Source organism: Rosa rugosa, chromosome 7 (genome assembly GCF_958449725.1).
Source record: "Rosa rugosa chromosome 7, drRosRugo1.1, whole genome shotgun sequence".
Taxonomy (NCBI): Eukaryota; Viridiplantae; Streptophyta; class Magnoliopsida; order Rosales; family Rosaceae; genus Rosa; species Rosa rugosa.
In genome coordinates, this window is record NC_084826.1 from 2,152,159 (window position 1) to 2,170,714 (window position 18,556).

An 18,556-nucleotide genomic window follows, 5' to 3' on the forward strand; every position below is an offset into this window, starting at 1 on the left:
GAGTCCTCCACTCTGGTCTCTCCTGCCCAGAGGGGATGTGGACACGTGGAAGTGAGGTTAGAAGAGGAAAAATGTATGTTCTTTAAGCTATTACTTTCTTTACTAATTCTTGTGACTTGATATTAAAACTATTTCTAATATTCAGGGTTATTTGTAGTTACTGTAAGTTTCTAAACGTATTTTCGCTAAATAGAACACATTTTAGAGGAATTGATTCTTAGTAGGGTGTTTTCCTGAAATCTGAGTTGTTCACATGTGAGAATATGATTTTGGTGTGTGGTAGACTTCACGCTCTCATACCTTTTTTTCTTTTTTTTCTTTTTGAGGGGCATCCACAGAGATGCACCATTTCAAAAATAAGCATATGCCACTTAAAGCGCCGCGCACACTGTATTCTTTAGTAAAAAGAGAAAGAATAGTTCGCTCTGTGCTTAACGCATGTGTGTAGTAAAAAGATAAGAAATTATGAATAAACTTATATGCCATAGCCTCGTACATATTATAGTAAATGCATCGTTAATGATTTTTTTGAATTGAGGTCCGTTGCTAATCAATCGGATAATTCAAATGGTAGGCAAATGATCACTTTCCTACTGAATTATTGGTGATGTAAAAAGTCATACAACTTTCAAGTCTTTTGATGGATAAAGAGGAAATGATTTTTGAAATGACCTTACTAGGTGAATCTCTTGTCATCTTGCACTAGCCAGAAAAAATATGTATTTAATTAATAAGCTTAAACACAACAACATAGTCCACATTATGGTGATTATTCTAATTCTTGTGAAAGACTTTCAAAATCAAAAGCAAGTTTAATATATCATCTTATCTTGTATAAGATCGTGCAGTGGAGAATCATTGAAAGTAGCATGGAAGATTATTATCAAATAAAATATGAAATTTAGGCAAATAAGTGATCATTGAAGTTGCCAATATGACAACAAAGCGAGGATTTGGGCATGAAGCTTCAAGATGCGTCGTACACGCCACCCATCGCATTAAAATGCTGTCAACTTTTTGAGGATTATAGTTCCTTAAGTATCCGTCAACTTAAGTATAACAGAACAATGTTTAGGCTAACTAAATTTTAAATTATCTAGGTTTTTGGGGTGTTTGCATAATCTCGTTGGTAAGATATCCAAATCCATAAATAGTGTAATATTGAAAGTAACATTTACCACGAGCACTTTTACTATTTTGATGCAATTAGTTTCTCTTATATACTAAATCACAAACTTGCAATCATTTGTAGTATAGTTTCTAGACATCAAAATGGATCTCACAATTGACATATCAATCAAGAAACAAACGGTTGCAAGCACCATAATTAGATTAAGATGTTACTTCAATAATAAAATTGGGATTGTTTGAATAACAAAATTAATACAATGTGAAAACCACAATAATTTTAGAGGCTAGGATTCGCTTTTCATAATTTTTTATTTATTTATTGCCCGAGTGCTATCATCCAACATAAATAGATTTTATTGTACGTAGATCACAAAAGCTAGGGTTTTATGTTTTGTGCATTAGAACTTTAGAAGTTAGAAGAAAGGCTAAATTAATGCATATCAATAGGAATTTATCATATAGAACATGCACCAGGCAGAATGAAACTTGAGTCTGTAACGATGAACATCTCTGAGTAGAGGACAATTTGCTACAGAAACCTGGCCTGTCCAATATTAGTACTAAAACAGCTTATAGGCTTATATAAGGAAAAAGGAGCAAACAAGTAATATACAAAGAATCAAAGCACATCATCATCGATGCTCTCAAGTAATCTCTACTATATATGCTGGTTTCATTTGCTTGCATCCCACGCCTGTTAGACATTACCCTCTATCGACCCGTCGGATTGACAATCTGCGAGAAGATTGCGCTATCATTATCGGGGGCGGCTTCGTTGTTATTGGATGATGGTGGTGGTTGTTCTTCCCCTATTTCACTCTCACTTCCAAGACTGAGGTTGCTGTAATGTATGGCCATCATGTGCTGGTTTCTCAAACTAGCATCATCGGAGTCGGATCGGGTTCGTGACGCCAATCCGGTCGACCCACTATCTGTCCCCTCCTGCAACTGGAGAGCAAACTCAAGGTTCCACAAGATGTCATTCAAACTCGGGCGATCAACTCCGCACTCAGACAAGCACTTCTCCGCTGTGTCTGCAAATTTATTGATGCTTTCCATGTTCACTTTGCCCTTCAAATGAGGGTCAATGATTTCTTCTAGAATCCCTTTCTTTTGGCAATGTAGTGCCCAATCTGCTAGACTAACCTGTTCTTTTGGAAGGTTTGGATTTAGAGCAGGCCTTGCACACAATACCTCAAATAGGACAACTCCAAAGGAGTAGACATCAGATTTTTCAGTCAGTTGTTGTCTTTTGAAGTATTCAGGATCCAAATACCCAAAGCTACCCTTCACTACTGTGCTAACGTGACCCTTGTTCAAGTCTGGGCCAGTTTTCGAGAGCCCGAAATCAGAGACCTTAGCCTCCCAATTCTCATCCAAGAGAATGTTTGTTGTTTTGACATCTCTATGAATGATTGTCCATCTTGCCCCTGTGTGAAGGTAGTGAAGTCCTTTAGCTGCTCCAATGCAAATCTCCAGCCTTTGCTTCCATGACAAATGAGTCTTGTTGCCCTTGTAAATGTGCTCTCTAAGTGTGCCGCGTGACATGTAGTCATAAACCAAGCACATTTCATTGTCTTCCTCACAGAATCCAATGAGAGAAACCAAATGCTTGTGCCTCAACTCTGAAAGCATCTCAATTTCGGTCTGGAATTCGTGTACTCCTTGTTCGGATTGAGGGTTAGACCTCTTGACGGCCACTTTGGTAGCTCCATTGTCAATAACTCCCTTGTACACCTTCCCAAACCCTCCAACACCAATCACATTAGTCTCATCAAAATTCTTGGTGGCCTGTTTCATCTCAACAAATGAGAAGCGCCTGCACCGGCCTTGAGCAGCCGACGATAGGTGTCTGCTACCGTTACTCCTGCCCGAACCTGTGGATTTTGTGCCACTAGTGTGCGAGTTGCCATAAATTGGAAGCCAGCTATTAGTATGTGATTCAGTTCCTTGGACTCGCTTCTTCCTTTGGTACACAGCAATGCACAATGCAGCCACTATCCCAGCAGCTGCAGCTCCTCCTGCGGCTCCACCAATCACATGAGCTTTGTTTGAACCCGTTTCCTTATCCTTTTGATTTTCAAAGTTTTTCTTTTGCTCTTCCTCGTTCTTTTCCAACATTTCCGAAGGCTTGGGATTAGGACCGGCCAAACTTTTACCAGTTTCAAGCTTGAATATTTCCACGCCGTTGAGCAGTGTATCATAGTACTGTGGTTTTGAATCCGGATTAGGATGCAAAGTTAGCCAAAGATCGCCACCACTCTTTTCATTAAGTATTGTCGCGTAGTCTCTGTATACAGCCTTTCCGATCCCTCCTGACCATCCGATCACATCGGCTACAGGCTCCGCGGTTTGGTTGTTAATGTAAATGGTGAATACAATCTGATTCGCTTTGGTGTTTTTATTGTCGCAAAAGTGTAGCCTCACAATGTACACATACTTGGTATCAACCTGGTTGAACATCCATGTGAGGTTGCTATTTATATTTACATTCCCATCAGGACCCATTGATCTTGCGGTGGTGTAAATATCAACAGGAGCAGAATAGTCTGGGATATCTTTGTACTCAATTTTCGTCTTATTGTCAGCCAGATTGGGGACCCCAGTATTAGCACCAAATAGATAACTACTGTCATCATACCAAGTCCTTCCTAAGGAGCCAGAGTCCTTGGTTGGTGGAATGGAACTCCCACCGACGTTCAACCTATACAATGTCTGCAAATTCGAGCTCTTGCTGTCGAAGGACTGATCCGGATTTCCAACAAGCGTAACCTTGTCGAACAAGTCATCTGGGGCGGGGACAAACTCAATGCCATTGACAAAGGCAAAACCTGTGTTGACCGAAAATGTGAGTTCCAGATCATCCTTGGTGAGTGGAGCCACGGAGTACTCTCTTATGATATAAGCTTGCGTGGTCGCCTTGCAAGTGATTGAGGCGCTGAAATTCTTCAACAATGTGACTCCATTTGCCATAACCGAAAAAAAGGCCTGCTCGGCATTGTGGCTGCCATAGTTTGCAGGATAGAAATGTAGCCTGAGGAAGTACCTTTGCTTAGATTTGGCCGGCAACTTGTACGTGGCATTTGAGGTGAAGATCCTGGCCTTCATGTATGGGATCTCGGAACTGAGTGCAGGGTCTTGGTATTGAGCTTGGGCCTGAACGGAATTCGAAGCAGTAACAAACTTCGAGTCTGGTAACCATTTTCGCCCGTCTGCATCTGTGGCTTCATTTTCTGAGCCACAGCCGAGCATCAACGAGTCCGGGCTCGCCGCTTGCAGGCCAAAACTTAGGAAGGCAGACACAAAAGCGAGAAAGAAAACAATGTTGGTTCCTGTGGACATGACTAGCAAGCGAAGAGCAAAGAGAGAGACGTAGCTCTCTCAATGGCGTACAGGAAAACAAAATGGAGTGTGTTTTAATTGCAAGAGAAAGACGAAGAAGAAAGAGTTTCGTTTTCCTGTACGCCCGAGAAATCAAAAGGGTTTGTTCTTTTTCCTAGTAGCTTTCGTTTATCTTGATTTTCTGTAATTAATTTAACCCTCCCCTACCTAAATCCATATCTAGTTAAACCCCAAAGGGTTAGCTGCCTTACCTGGATCTCAAAAGCTAGACCAGGCAAGACGAGGGAGAGTTAGAAAGAGGTTAGGTCTTTACTTTGATTCTTTGTATTATGATTTCTTCTGCTTTGTTTCTTCGTTTTGGTTTTCCATATTTGGAGGCTATACAGAGCTACATTGTTTGTTGGCGACAGAGAAAGCGGTTTGAAACCAGTGATTGCGAGCAAGAAGCGTTGATTGTATAGGTTTGACTGGTTGTGGATGACAAGCGTTTGAAATTTTCTATTAACAGCAAGATGAACATGGAATAGGCTAAATACAGAATAGCTGACTCTTCGTCGGTTAATTTGAAATAACCACAAAACGGAGTAGACTGGTTTCAGGCAGGATAGTGACAAGTTTTTGTTCTCGATCATTCTATGAGATATTAAAACACTTAAATTCATGTATATAAAGAGTAATGGGATTAGGTGTATACTAACTTGCTTTGCTTCCCAAGTTGCTTTATTAAAATGATTTCCAGTGCTAATAATCTCTTTAAATTAGTTCCATCAATGTTCTAGGGTCTTCATTAGCGCCAAGGCATAAAATTGCTAAAAGTTCAAAATAGTTGGATTTTGCATGCATGTAAACACATGCTATAATAAGGAGATTTACATAAAATTGGATCAAATTATAAGTTCGAGTGAAAAGTTATTTTTGTTAAACAATGATGTTTTTAGGACTTATATATATATATATGCACTAGTATTAAGAGAAGAGGGTTTGTTAGCCAAAATTCAAAATTTTGACAGAAATAACCCTAGAAAATTAATAAACTTTGAAAATTACTTAAATCACAAGTACAATTATGACATTTACAAAATATATTTTTATTAAAAAAATAAATAAAAATAGAACCCACAACCCATTTTTCTGTCCCATTATTTCTTCTCTGCAATAACTGTTTTCTTTTTTATGTTTAGAAAAATACTTACGTGGAAAGATGCTAGTATATATAATATGTTGAAAGATCGGAGCTCTTGGATTCTATCTCTAGGAACGAAATGTGCTATAGTAAGGGTATTTAAATTAAACTGGGTCATAATTCAAGTTCAAGTGAAAAATTATTTATATTAAAAAAATGACATTTTCAGAACTCATAATATAAAACATATGTTGAAAGATTGGAGCTCTTCGGCTCTATCTCTAGGACTAGGAACGACATAGCCTTAAATTTATGACTATAACTATTTCAACAATTTTTTATTTCTTGTGCTAATCAAGTCGATCTTGATATTAGTTACGAGGATGTTATAAGGTCTTTCAGTAGTCTCCTTGATATATTTCGTCCAACGCTTTTATTAGTACACAGCTTTTCATGCATATCAACTAACATTTTGATTACGCTAAAGCAAAAACAAAAAAATATTTATTAACTTAACAAAAGTTAGATTTGGGGCTAGTTTGGGATTGTTGTGACTTTTAAAAAACTTATTGTGTTGTACGTGTTGTGAGAATAGTCAGTTGTGAATTAAAACAGTTTCGTGTTTGATAAATTATACTTTTAAAAATGTTGTCAGTACATAAAACAACTTCTGAGCGTGTTTTAATTGAAAACAGTTTCTGTAACCTTTGGGTTCGTGCGTCTGCGGTGCAGTGGATTAGTCTGGCTTTGCTTGCCTTTCGCCGCAATGTCGGTGCAGGTGTTCTGGCTCTAGGATACCACTGCATGGGTGATTGGGTGTGTGAGTTACTAACAGCTAACTACCCGATCAAAAAAAAAAAAACACAATAAAATCTAAATTTTTTAATAAAAAGTTAATTTTTTTAAAAGCTAAGCAATCCCAAACGATGCCTTGAGGCAATTGTCTTCGATCATTATAACACCTAAACCGGTGTGAATGCCATCATCGATTTAGATTGAAGTTGATACAAGAAACATCGATGCTCAAATTTACAAAAGGTCATTTGCTATCTACCGATCATATACCCTCTAAATTTAATAGGCGGTTGGGTGGTGACCGTTAGAAATGAATGGTCGAAATTACAACGGCAATGCCCTACTCTTCCCATTAAAGCCCTCTACGCACCTTTTGCTTGAGCTGGTCAGGCTGGCTGCTGGTGAATAATCCATAACGGATCGAGATAAGAGTTTGCACACCCACACCCATTAATGATTTAGTATTTTACATCCTATCATATTCATACGACAAAAAAAGTCGATTGCATAGCGTAGTTATTATCCACAGACATTCATTGTTTGGAATATCACTCGAGAATTACAATTTTAAAAATAAAAAAGCCTTCAAATCCTTCACTAAAGCCCTCGTGAGAGTTCTGATCCGGATTACGGGTCGCGCTTTGTGAACGATGCAGTCGATTACAATCTTCTTAGCCATCTTTATTCCTCGAAATGAACCGACAATAACAACAATCTTCTCCTGCATGCTCATTAACAGGCAAATCAGGATTTAATTTACAATCCTCACTAATGATAAAGTAATCTGGGGTTCACATCCAAAGCCAATTGGCAATGGATGGAGTGGCTCAAACCCTTATAAACCCATAGGCAAAGTCTCATTTTTCCCATGTGGGATGTATATATTCTCAACAATTAATTCACCATCCCAGTTGGGAAGAGCATAAACTAAAAAGGAATAGCAATACTTACACCAATGCGAATATCACTGCGCTCTGTCTTTCAAGTTTCTACATCCCAATAGTATTGTAAATAATTAGCAAAAGAACGTGAAGAAAACAGGAATACAACTTAAGTTTCATATAATGCACATGTACACATTGTATGAGAAGTTTCTTCCCCTTGATGAATTGCCTCTGCACAGGCATAAAAGTTGAGATTGTTAAAAGCTAAGACATGCGGTTATAACAATTAATCCTTATTTCCCTGTTTCACTAAAGCTTTCGAGCTAACATTAAACAACAAATACTCTACGAGAATATTATTGTTTCTGTACCCGTTGTATTCTATTTCATCTATTAATAATATGTACGGGCGTGGGGCTGAGTCTCCCAGTTAGGCTGGGTTCCAAATCCTTATTTAAAAAAAAAAAAAAAAAAAAAAAACAACAACAACAACAAATGCTTTAATCACGGCGTAATGATAAGTTGAAATTAAAAGGTCATTCATTAACCACAACCAGAGAGATTAATGCATTGTTCTAATAATGATGATAAGAACAAACGGGATTAAAACTATAACAACTTACATTGTGGACCCTAAACTTTGAGCAAAGCCCATCGTCTTGATACCCAGTCAGCAACTCAGCATGATCTCAGAGAAATTTCCCACCCATTACCTTGAGTGCCTAAAATGACGAGTGCAATAAATAAGAAATTTGATGCTAAGTATCTGAAAAGTCAGTTCCAACGGAAAAACAATAAAATACTTTGATTTTCCATGTGAAATAGAAAACTCTGCACAAGTATCATATCTAGCTAGTTAAAGGAAAACACCTTTTAATTAGGGAGGATCAAGAGAGGCCTCCGATTTTCTTGGAGTGACCTCGGTTTTATGAAACCTAGGTTTCGTGTTGCTGGCGGCGGTGAACCTTCACTCCTCAGACCAGGCAAGGCTGCGGCGACGGTGTGGCGGCGGTGCGGAATTGGGCCTGGATCGGGTCTGGTTCTGCGGCGGCGGTGTGGTTTCGGATTGTTCCAATCGGGCTCTGGGTTGGTGTAGATCGGGATCTGAGCAGTTGATCGTGGTGGTGCTTCCGGTGTAGGGCTCGGCGGTTTCTGGGCTTAGCACAGCGGCGGAGCCCTCCTGAACGTGTGGATCTTCAGAGCAGCGGGGATTCCTTTTCCGGGCCGGTTCTCAGTGCAGGCTCGAGTATCTTCTTCTTGATTCTGGGCGGTTCTTTTGAGTGAGTACTTGATTCTCGGTTACGTGTAGCAGAGAGGCACCAGGCTTGATGGTGTTGCACTGTTGGAACAGCCGGCCACCAGAGCTGTGGTCAAAGGGCTTGCCGCCGAAGGACATGGCGGTGGCGGAGGCAAAGGAGCAAGATGAGGCTCCTATTCTGCTGGCTTGGGTTTGGGCCTGGGTCTCTGGGCCTGGGCTCAATCTTGGGCTGATGGGCCTGTTTGATTTTCTTTCTACTAGACAAGACTGGACTTGGGCTTGGGCCTACAGGCTTAGGCTCGGGTCAAGGCAATTGGGGCCCTAATGTATTAGGGTATGAGCCTGTGTAAGGTTGGATTAACTTCTATGAGTCTTCTATGACGTTTCTAGTCTCTTGCTTGTACCACAATTGCGTGATTGGCAAGTGAGGGCTAGTTGAATGATTTCTTTTCCGTAGGAGACGAGGTTTTTTCATTCTTGTATAGGCTCGCTTAAATGTGAGCGACCCAGTGATCTTTAAAGGTTTGCTTTAGCTTAGGTAGGTTACTCCGGATTTTCTTGCCGGATTTCTTATGTAAGTTTTGGTAGACTTCAGCCTTTTTGCTGTTGATCTAATGAATTCAACTTCTATTTCAAAAAAAAAAAAAAAAAAACTAGTTAAAGGAAGATATATTGATGAACTTATTAAGACAGGGAAGAAAATATTAAAACTAAATCAATATCTCACATTGCAAAATACTAAGAGACTAGAATGTGACAGATTGCCCGATGTGATATACATTATACACTAAACAGTGCAACCTAACAATTTTATCATGCTTTCCGAACCCAGAAACCTATCCAATGAGTGTGAGTTTCATTGAGACCCTTACAAACTTGCATAGACCCATACAATTATTTCTTGGTTTGTCAACAAACAAACTAATCAATCTAAAGAGGATTCCACAAAGATAAACAAATCAAATATAGCACGCACAAGATTTTTCAAAAATAACATTTTTTACGACATACCATGTTCATTTGACATGAAAACCCATAATTCGCTACAACAGATTTCACCATTGGCGAAGATGGTTGCAACTTCGTTCCTGTATTTAAGGAATAACACTTTCAAAAGCTGAACAAGAACATTTCAAAAAACCAAATATGCATAAAAGAGGAAGTTGTTTACCACTTTACCCAGATAGTAAATCTTAATACGCTAAAAGGAAGAAACCCTAAAACTCTAAAAGGTAAATTAGAAGATAAGATAGCAAAAAGAGCTCGACAGACAGGTATGCACCTATAAATTTTGGGAACTTCGTACAGAAAGAGATTGAGACTTCATCAGAAGAGACGAACTCGCGGCCCATCTCCTGAAGAAGCCTAGGGATTAATTGGAGACTCAACGACGCTCGTTCTCGTCGTTGATTTCACTTGAAGCTAAGCCGCCGTCAAGGTTCCGTGCATGTACGGAAGATTAACCCGTCGCCATAGACGTCATTGTTTCCTGGGCGTCAGTGACAATAGAAACCGGAGATTGGAATCAGCAAGAACAGAAGTGACAATCGGTCCAGAGGTTCACGATTCTGGCTTCTCTCACTGTTTCATAATAACCTGATGCGGAAAAGACTCAAATGCCCTCGTCACGAAACCTTTTACTTTTCCGTCAGAAAACCGGAGGACGATCGTTACCTCAAACTTGAGAATGATATAACTCTGTTTTTTCATACAGAAAGAGAAATAGAAACGAAACCTTCTTGGGCCGCCTAAATTTACAAAGGTCAAGATTAAGAGCAAGCCAACATCTAAATGCTTCGAGACTAGGATTGATTGTCTGAACTGAACTGGCCAAGCTATAATATCAATAACAAAATTTGTTTCTCGGAACACATGGACGAAAGATATTTTATCAAACTGAGCAACCAGCATTTTATGTCTTGAATTAAAACAGGCAAGCGCCGACGGGAATCATAACTAACATTAAAGCAATTGATTACAAGTTTGAAATCACCTTCAATCAAAATGTGCTTGAAACCATTATGCAAAGCATGCACGAGGCCATGCATCTTTCAGAACTCTGAACTCAGAGACAGGGACTGTTGTAAAACCTATGTTATTTGCACCAATCAGCACGGCCGATGGCGAATATCTCATCCATCCTTCTTACATCTGGCTCAGTAAGTCTTTACATCTAGTTCTGTGTAAAGGGGAAGCCGGGGAGCAATGCATGCAGTGTTTACATGGTCATGTATTTTACTGCTATTTGATGCTGCCTCGATCGAAACTTGATATTGGTTATTACTATGTCATATCATGAATGTATAGAAGATTAGTCTAGCTAGTTTCTTGGCTCAATTGTGAGCAGAATCATTGCGGATGACCTCTGTCAGTGTTAGGAAATTCGGGTCACCTTTCGAATTCCCTAGCAAGTGGTATCAAAGCCAGGTTCAAGAGCGACTATGAAGACGTTGGAGAAATTTGGAAATCAAGATAGAGACAAGACGTGGAGTGCTATTGTTGTATGAGTTTCGAGCATATCAGATATTAATGTGGAAAGTTGAAGGCTAAGGAAAATTGAGGAACTACTATAGGCATGGCTAGTGAAGATTTCTAAGAAGATTATGAGATGCAATCGTGATCACATCATGTTCAGAGAAGCCACAAGCTGAGTGGATATGAGATATGGGTTGTTTCGAACACATACAGATTTATTTTTTTCTTCCTACGGGCCTGTGTAGGAAGGTTTAGTGAAATGGGTTTGTGCATAAAACCTACGAAGTCGCTAGTGTTAGAACAATCAAATTGAAGGTACATGATGGATCGGTGAGGACTTTAGAGAATGTTCGCCATGTTCCTAAGTTGGATAGGAATTTGATATCTCTTGGCACTTTGGATCCGGAAGGCCACAAGATTGTGGGTCATGATGGAAATATGAAGGTTTTGAAGGGAGCACTCGTAGTGATGAAGGGTAAGAAGGTAAATGGTCTCTATCGTTTGGAAGGGAGCTTTGTTCAAGGTGAAACAGTTGATTCTGTTGAAAGTTTTGTTCAAGGTGGAAAGATTGGCAATCTTGGTTCCTATAGGCATTCGGGGAAGATGAGCAATAGTAAATGTGGAGGAACAAAATTTGCTTCTAAGAAGGTAAAATTTCAAGAGCAACCAACATTGCAGCAGTCCTTAAAGGGAGGCAGACCCATAAGGATCCTAACACAAGTTTGTGGTGGAGATATGCTAGCTCATGCATATTCCACAATCAGAGTGTCACCCACTTTAGAGAGTAGAGTTAATGAGGAAGTTGAGAAGCAAACTTGGTGTTCTAAGAGTGATGCGTCAAGAGAAGATGTCCATGGAGTTTATGGTGAGAGAATTGTTTCAGGGGGATGTTGCTCAAGATAAGTTGTGCAAACCATTAAAGATCGCTCCTATTAGGTTTGGCAACTTTGGTGAAGCCTTGGATTGCATGCAAGTGGCTGCACGGTGCATGTTTGGGGAAAAGAATTGTTATCCAAGGGTCAAGTTGGAGTGGTTGTGAAACTTGGCAAACTACTTTGGTTATTGAGCGCAAGAGGCGCATTGAGGAGTGGTGGTGATCGTGGTTCGTTGAGATCGAAGACCCAAGGAAGCTTGCGTTCAGTGAAAGTTCAGAGATTTTGAGCCGAGGTGGAAATTGTTAGGATTGCGGCTCAATATCTAATTCCTTTTGTATTTTGGATTCTTTACTTCTGAAGGCTTTGGGTAAGCAATTCTAGTGTATCTAGGATTTATGGAGTTTTTCCTTAGAAGTAAAGGTTTAGGATTGAAGATCCTATTGGGAGTTGGACTAATCGTGAGCCTATAAATAGTCATTCAGGGTTATTGGTTTGGTGTGTGCTTTCGGAGATTGGAAAACACCATTTAGAGAAGATGTGAGTTGAAAGAGACTCATTCTAGGAGGTGCCGTTGTGGGTTGAAAGAGACTCATTCTGGAGGGTGCCGTTGAGACTGTTTGGACCCAAAATGAACATTTTGGTCTGACAAGGCATGTGTTGGAGAAATTGAGCCAATGTCAGTGGCTCAAGCTATATATTGTCGACAAGCTCGAAATATATATTTAGAGGCTAAATAAAGCCTACTATGGAAGCATGGAAGCATGAAAAGTTAACTTTAGCACATTTTCCTACTTCGGCTAGGAGAAACCGAGCTAAACAAGGAAGGAGGGGCGGCAATCTAACCAAATGAAATCTAAATGAGCTAAAACTTTCCAGATTAATTCTAGAAAGCCCAAGGATCATTTCTTATGAAGAGTGCCAGAGCTAGATTTGAGTGGAAGGCCTTCAAACAATCAGTCCAATTTTCTACAGAAGCAAAACTGGAAAACTGGACCTGTAAGAGGTCCAGAAGCATTTCCAGCCCAACCGCATGAAATAAAGCTCTGAAAATTTGTCAGGATGATCTACACTCATAGTGGAACATTTTTTATGAAGAAGTCGAAGGCTCAATCTGAAGTCTTGTTGGAGAAATAATTGAAGGAATAAAGGGGCAGAAACTGACCTAAAACTAGCTCAATATTCACATGTTCATGTTTCCTACCCACATGAAGAAAGCTAGATGCTTTTCTTTTTTTCTTTGGATATATTTTTCTACTACAATCTCTTTAATAGATCATCATCACTTCCATATTTTTGCACCTTCATGCATTGCTTTCATTTCATCATTTCTCTATCTTTTCCATATTTTACAAATCACTTTCATACTCCACTTTCATTATTTTTCTTCCACTCATCATTTCACTCTTCTTTTTCTTCCCTATATAAACACCTTCTCCTCTCATTCTAAGACACAGATTCACAACACAACAACAACAACATCTCTAAGATGATCTAAGTTCTCTCTAGAGCAAACCTCTCTAAGAGCAACTTCTCTCCTTCTCTTTCTCTTACCGGTGATCACACTCCTAGTCCTAGTCTTCTCAGAAGCCGACTTTCAGTGCCACCAAACCCTCTGTCAACGTGCTTCGGTCCTAGTCTCCTCGGGAGCCGACGGTAGTGCCGCGACCACAACGGTTACAGAACCAGCCAAGCAAGGGTAACGCCCTAGCAACCCAGCCAAGCTAAAGTCACGCTTTAGCAAGATCTCAATACTTCCCGGTGATTTCGCTCTGCTCAATCTGCAATATTGAGTATCGACTTGTGAACAAGAAGAAACTTCAGCAAAGTCCTCACCACGAGGCACAAAGAATCCCACGACGAGGTTGGTGCTCTTCTCGTCTACAATCGCTTGATAGAAGTCAGGTCAAGGGACACCCCCGACGACCGCACCCAAACGGTGCTGGCACGCCCGCGCAAGAAAAGAGACTGTTGACCAGCTGCAACAAAATTGGAGCCAAACATTTTGGCACGCCCAGTGGGACCACATCAGAAGTTTTTTCTCTTGAAGCACATTCAACCACCGGGCTTCAAAACAAACATTTTGGCACACCCGGTGGGACAAAACTAGAGTTTTTTTTGCGTCCATCGATCGTTGGGAAGCTATGGGAAAATCTTTGTCAAAAGAAATTCCTAAAGTAATGCTTGTCTTGATCTTTCCAAGGAAGAAGTGTCTACGAACTTTGCTCTAGACTCGCACATAGACAAGATGGGCAATGCTGCCGTCACCTGTGATTCTGCTTTTGATGACAAGTTCGTTCCTCTCCCCATCCCAGAAGATGCAAGCTGGAAAGAAGAGATGGACATCCGAAGGATTAATACTGATAGGCATTGGGAGATGCTGACCAAATCGCGTGCGAAGACGGACCAACTTTTTCAACAGACGGAACAACTTATTCAGCGGAACGAGCAGAATGCTCGGGAAGTTATCGAACGGATGGAGCAGAGCGCTCGAGAGTTTACGCAGTGGATGAAGCAAAGTGCTCGAGAAGCTAGAGAGCAATTCCAGAAGCCTTTCTGGAACAGCAATAAACAAGCTGCTCAACATGCCGTGAACACCACGATAGAGTCCGCGACCATGCACAAGAATGACGCCAATCTGACTGCAACTCATGTGGATTCGCAACATGGGGAGGTTGACGCCATCAACACAAAGCAAGAGAGCTCCTTGAAAAGTCAAGAAGCGGCGCGCGAAGATGGTGTTACCAAAATTGAATTGCCTATAAGAGGCGATCAATTTAAAAGCAAAAACCTTCCTCTCGACCAGCCCGTCGCAGAAGAAGAAAGTAGCTTGCCCATTGTTGAATCACAGCCTTACATAGAGGCTGCTTATGGAGAAGATGGTCCACAAGATTGTTCTTCTGACAAGAAAATTGTCTCTGAACAAATATGTGATTTCTCCACTGATCAAGCCAAATACGTGGCCACTGATCAGATGCATGGGGGGCAAGATATGGCCCATGATCATCCCTTTGATCAAAAGAAGCAAGTTCATGATCATTTTAATTGTGACTCTGCTACTGGACGTCATGGGGAATGTGATCAAAATCAGGACCAACTTAATTATCAATTAAGTTGTGGTCTACAGAAGCCAATTTGTGGCTTTATTAATCAATTCAACTTGAAGTTCTTCATATATTCTTCAAGGCCAAACGGTGGCTTTGATATATGTGGAGGGCACATCTACAACCCACGTTGCATGAATGGCCAGAACAATTATTCTAGTGGCCAAGTTGTCATTCGCAACTGTAAATTTGAGTATCATCAATACAAGTTAACTCTTGTTTACAATTATCCAGCAAGTGAAGCTCTTGATATGGAGAATTCAGACCAGCAAGTGGTCGTCTATAATGGCCAATCTGTGGCTAATCCTGAAGACACCATGTTCTATGATATGGTAGTTGGTAACAAAGCCGATCTATACTCTTCTTCATCTCCTCAATTGTAATTGAAGATCATGCTTCACCAACCAACAAGGATACTTGGGGGGCAAGATTACCCCTCTCACGAGCCAAATTCCTCCAAATTCTTCAACGAGAAGTATCTTTGTTCTTTTCCTACAAGCTCTCACAGGAGGGATTTTTACCCTACAAATTTTGATACATCGGAGCTTGGAATGAAGCATAGATGGCCTCCCCCGTGGTCTTCTAGAGGTTAGCCAAACATGGTGTTGCTAGTTTCTTTCTTTCTTTGCTTTTATTTTTCTGTTACTTTTTCGTTTTCTTTTCATTAAAAAAAAAAAAAAAAGTTGAATTTGGTAAGAGGGTTGTGAATCATAACGGAATAAGTGAAGTCTCTTTTGTTAATATTGGCCTAAACTCCTTATTGGTGCCTAGTTCAGGTCCCTTAAGGTTAAGGGCGGCTTTTATTAACACTTGTTGAACTGTCTTCACACTTATGACCTTTCTCATCTTAGTAAGTATAGCCTATGTGAAATGGTGTCTAGAAAGGGGACAACGTTCATGACAGGTTCTTGAATCCAGAAGTGCGTGCAAATGGGCCTAAACCACTATGTAGGAGTAGCTCATGCCAAAATGGATTCTGCCTCTCTTGTTCGCCCTCCCCCACCTGGCCATTTCAGTAAGGTTGCCCAAAGGACTTGAAAGAAAATTTGTGTCTAGACGACTATACTTGGGCCGCATGTCTAAACCTTGATTCACAATGTCTTATTAAAATAAAAAAAAAAATACAAAAATACAAAAATACAAAAAGAGTGTCAAATTTGTGCGTCGCGGAGGATGCAAAAAATTGTGTTCTTGCCTAATAGTGGCTGGAACTTGCTAATATACTTAAGAGGCCATTGGTATTGGACTGGGCACATATACAAGAGGCATTTAATATGCCTAGTATGGTATTAGCAGTGGAGGAGGTCAAATCAATATTTTTGCAAATAATTGTGGCGAAAGCTGGGTTGCGAATTGTTGGCAGCGAAGTGGTTTTAATTACATGGCCTCGCAAAGGATGGTTCGCGAAGGAAGACTGGCGATTAATATATGTATACTATGTATAATTAAGAGGGAGAGAGGCTACTGTTCAAGTAATTTTAGTCAAGCCAATACAAGTGGCTTTGGAGCAACGACATTATAAGAGTAGTGTTGATTCAAGACCTCTTTAGTCAAGACGAGGACCTTTGACTTCGAGGTCTGTGGGGCAATGTTTGGACCCAAAATGAACATTTTGGCCTGACAATGCATGTGTTGGAGAAATTGAGCCAATGTCAGTGGCTCAAGCTATATATTGTCGACAAGCTCGAAATATATATTTAGAGGCTAAATAAAGCCTACTATGGAAGCATGGAAGCATGGAAGCATGAAAAGTTAACTTTAGCACATTTTCCTACTTCGGCTAGGAGAAACCGAGCTAAACAAGGAAGGAGGGGCGGCAGACTAACCAAATGAAATCTAAATGAGCTAAAACTTTCCAGATTAATTCTAGAAAGCCCAAGGATCATTTCTTATGAAGAGTGCCAGAGCTAGATTTGAGTGGAAGACCTTCAAACAATCAGTCCAATTTTCTACAGAAGCAAAACTGGAAAACTGGACCTGTAAGAGGTCCAGAAGCATTTCCAGCCCAACCGCATGGAATAAAGCTCTGAAAATTTGTCAGGATGATCTACACTCATAGTGGAACATTTTTTATGAAGAAGTCGAAGGCTCAATCTGAAGTCTTGTTGGAGAAATAATTGAAGGAATAAAGGGGCAGAAACTGACCTAAAACCAGCTCAATATTCACATGTTCATGTTTCCTACCCACATGAAGAAAGCTAGATGCTTTTCTTTTTTTCCTTGGATATATTTTTCTACTACAATCTCTTTAATAGATCATCATCACTTCCATGTTTTTGCACCTTCATGCCTTGCTTTCATTTCATCATTTCTCTATCTTTTCCATATTTTACAAATCACTTTCATACTCCACTTTCATTATTTTTCTTCCACTTATCATTTCACTCTTCTTTTTCTTCCCTATATAAACACCTTCTCCTCTCATTCTAAGACACAGATTCACAACACAACAACAACAACATCTCTAAGATGATCTAAGTTCTTTCTAGAGCAAACCTCTCTAAGAGCAACTCCTCTCATTCTCTTTGTCTTACCGGTGATCACACTCCTAGTCCTAGTCTTCTCAGAAGCCGACTTTCAGTGCCACCAAACCCTCTGTCAACGTGATTCGGTCCTAGTCTTCTCGGGAGCCGACGGTAGTGCCGCGACCACAACGGTTACAGAACCAGCCAAGCAAGGGTAACGCCCTAGCAACCCAGCCAAGCTAAAGTCACGCTTTAGCAAGATCTCAATACTTCCCGGTGATTTCGCTCTGCTCAATCTGCAATATTGAGTATCGACTTGTGAACAAGAAGAAACTTCAGCAAAGTCCTCACCACGAGGCACAAAGAATCCCACGACGAGGTTGGTGCTCTCCTCGTCTACAATCGCTTGATAGAAGTCAGGTCAAGGGACACCCCCGACGACCGCACCCGAACGGTGCTGGCACGCCCGCGCAAGAAAAGAGACTGTTGACCAGCTGCAACAAAATTGGAGCCAAACAGAGACATCGTTTAGAGAGATCCGTGTGTGGATCAATTGAGTGTTTTGATAATTTGAGAGATTTTAGAGAGTTGCAAGCTTTGAGAGATCGCGTGTATTTGGGAATTCTCTATTGAAAATTTGGGTTGTGAGGAGAGAGGTTATTTGAGTGGAAGAACCAAAAACGTTCTTCAAAAGTTTGTAATCTTCTTCTCGTTTAGTGGATCCACCATCATCATCACCCGGGGACGTAGGTCAACTGTTTGACCGAACCTCGTCAACAATCTTGTGTTTGCTTGCATAGTTTGTGATTACTGTCTTCATTCGGTTTCGGTCTTGGGCTAGGGAATTCGAAAGGTGACCCGAATTTCCTAACAAGATTGCTTACCCAAAGCCTTCAGAAGTAAAGAATCCAAAATACAAACACTACTAGAATTTTGCTCTTAGACATCACAACAATTACATCGGTGAGAAATTCACGCGATGTAAAAAACTATCATTAACATCGATTCCTCAAATTCCGATTTATATGCATATAATTGACATCGTTTATTACTGTTGACCGATGTCTATACTTTGATTCAAAAATTTACAAAAACGCGGAAAGACTA

The 18,556-nt window shown here is 40.3% G+C and overlaps 1 protein-coding gene and 1 non-coding gene across 2 annotated transcripts; both read right to left on the reverse strand.

Annotated features, from left to right (window-relative positions):
* Nucleotides 1-327: 327 nt before the first annotated feature.
* On the reverse strand, nucleotides 328-444 carry LOC133724032 (U5 spliceosomal RNA). Its single transcript, XR_009853450.1, has one exon. It is a non-coding gene; the product is annotated as a U5 spliceosomal RNA (small nuclear RNA).
* Nucleotides 445-1,550: 1,106 nt separating this feature from the next.
* Nucleotides 1,551-4,831, reverse strand: LOC133722647 (receptor-like protein kinase ANXUR1). The gene has a single exon (XM_062149517.1). The coding sequence runs from the start codon at nucleotides 4,471-4,473 to the stop codon at nucleotides 1,843-1,845; it is 2,631 nt and encodes an 876-aa protein (XP_062005501.1). The 5' UTR covers nucleotides 4,474-4,831; the 3' UTR covers nucleotides 1,551-1,842.
* Between the last annotated feature and the right edge of the window lie 13,725 nt (nucleotides 4,832-18,556).

Coding starts and splice junctions, on each gene's coding strand:
- LOC133722647 (XM_062149517.1), bottom strand. CDS start 4,473: ATGTCCACAGGAACCAACATTGTTTTCTTTCTCGCTTTTGTGTCTGCC.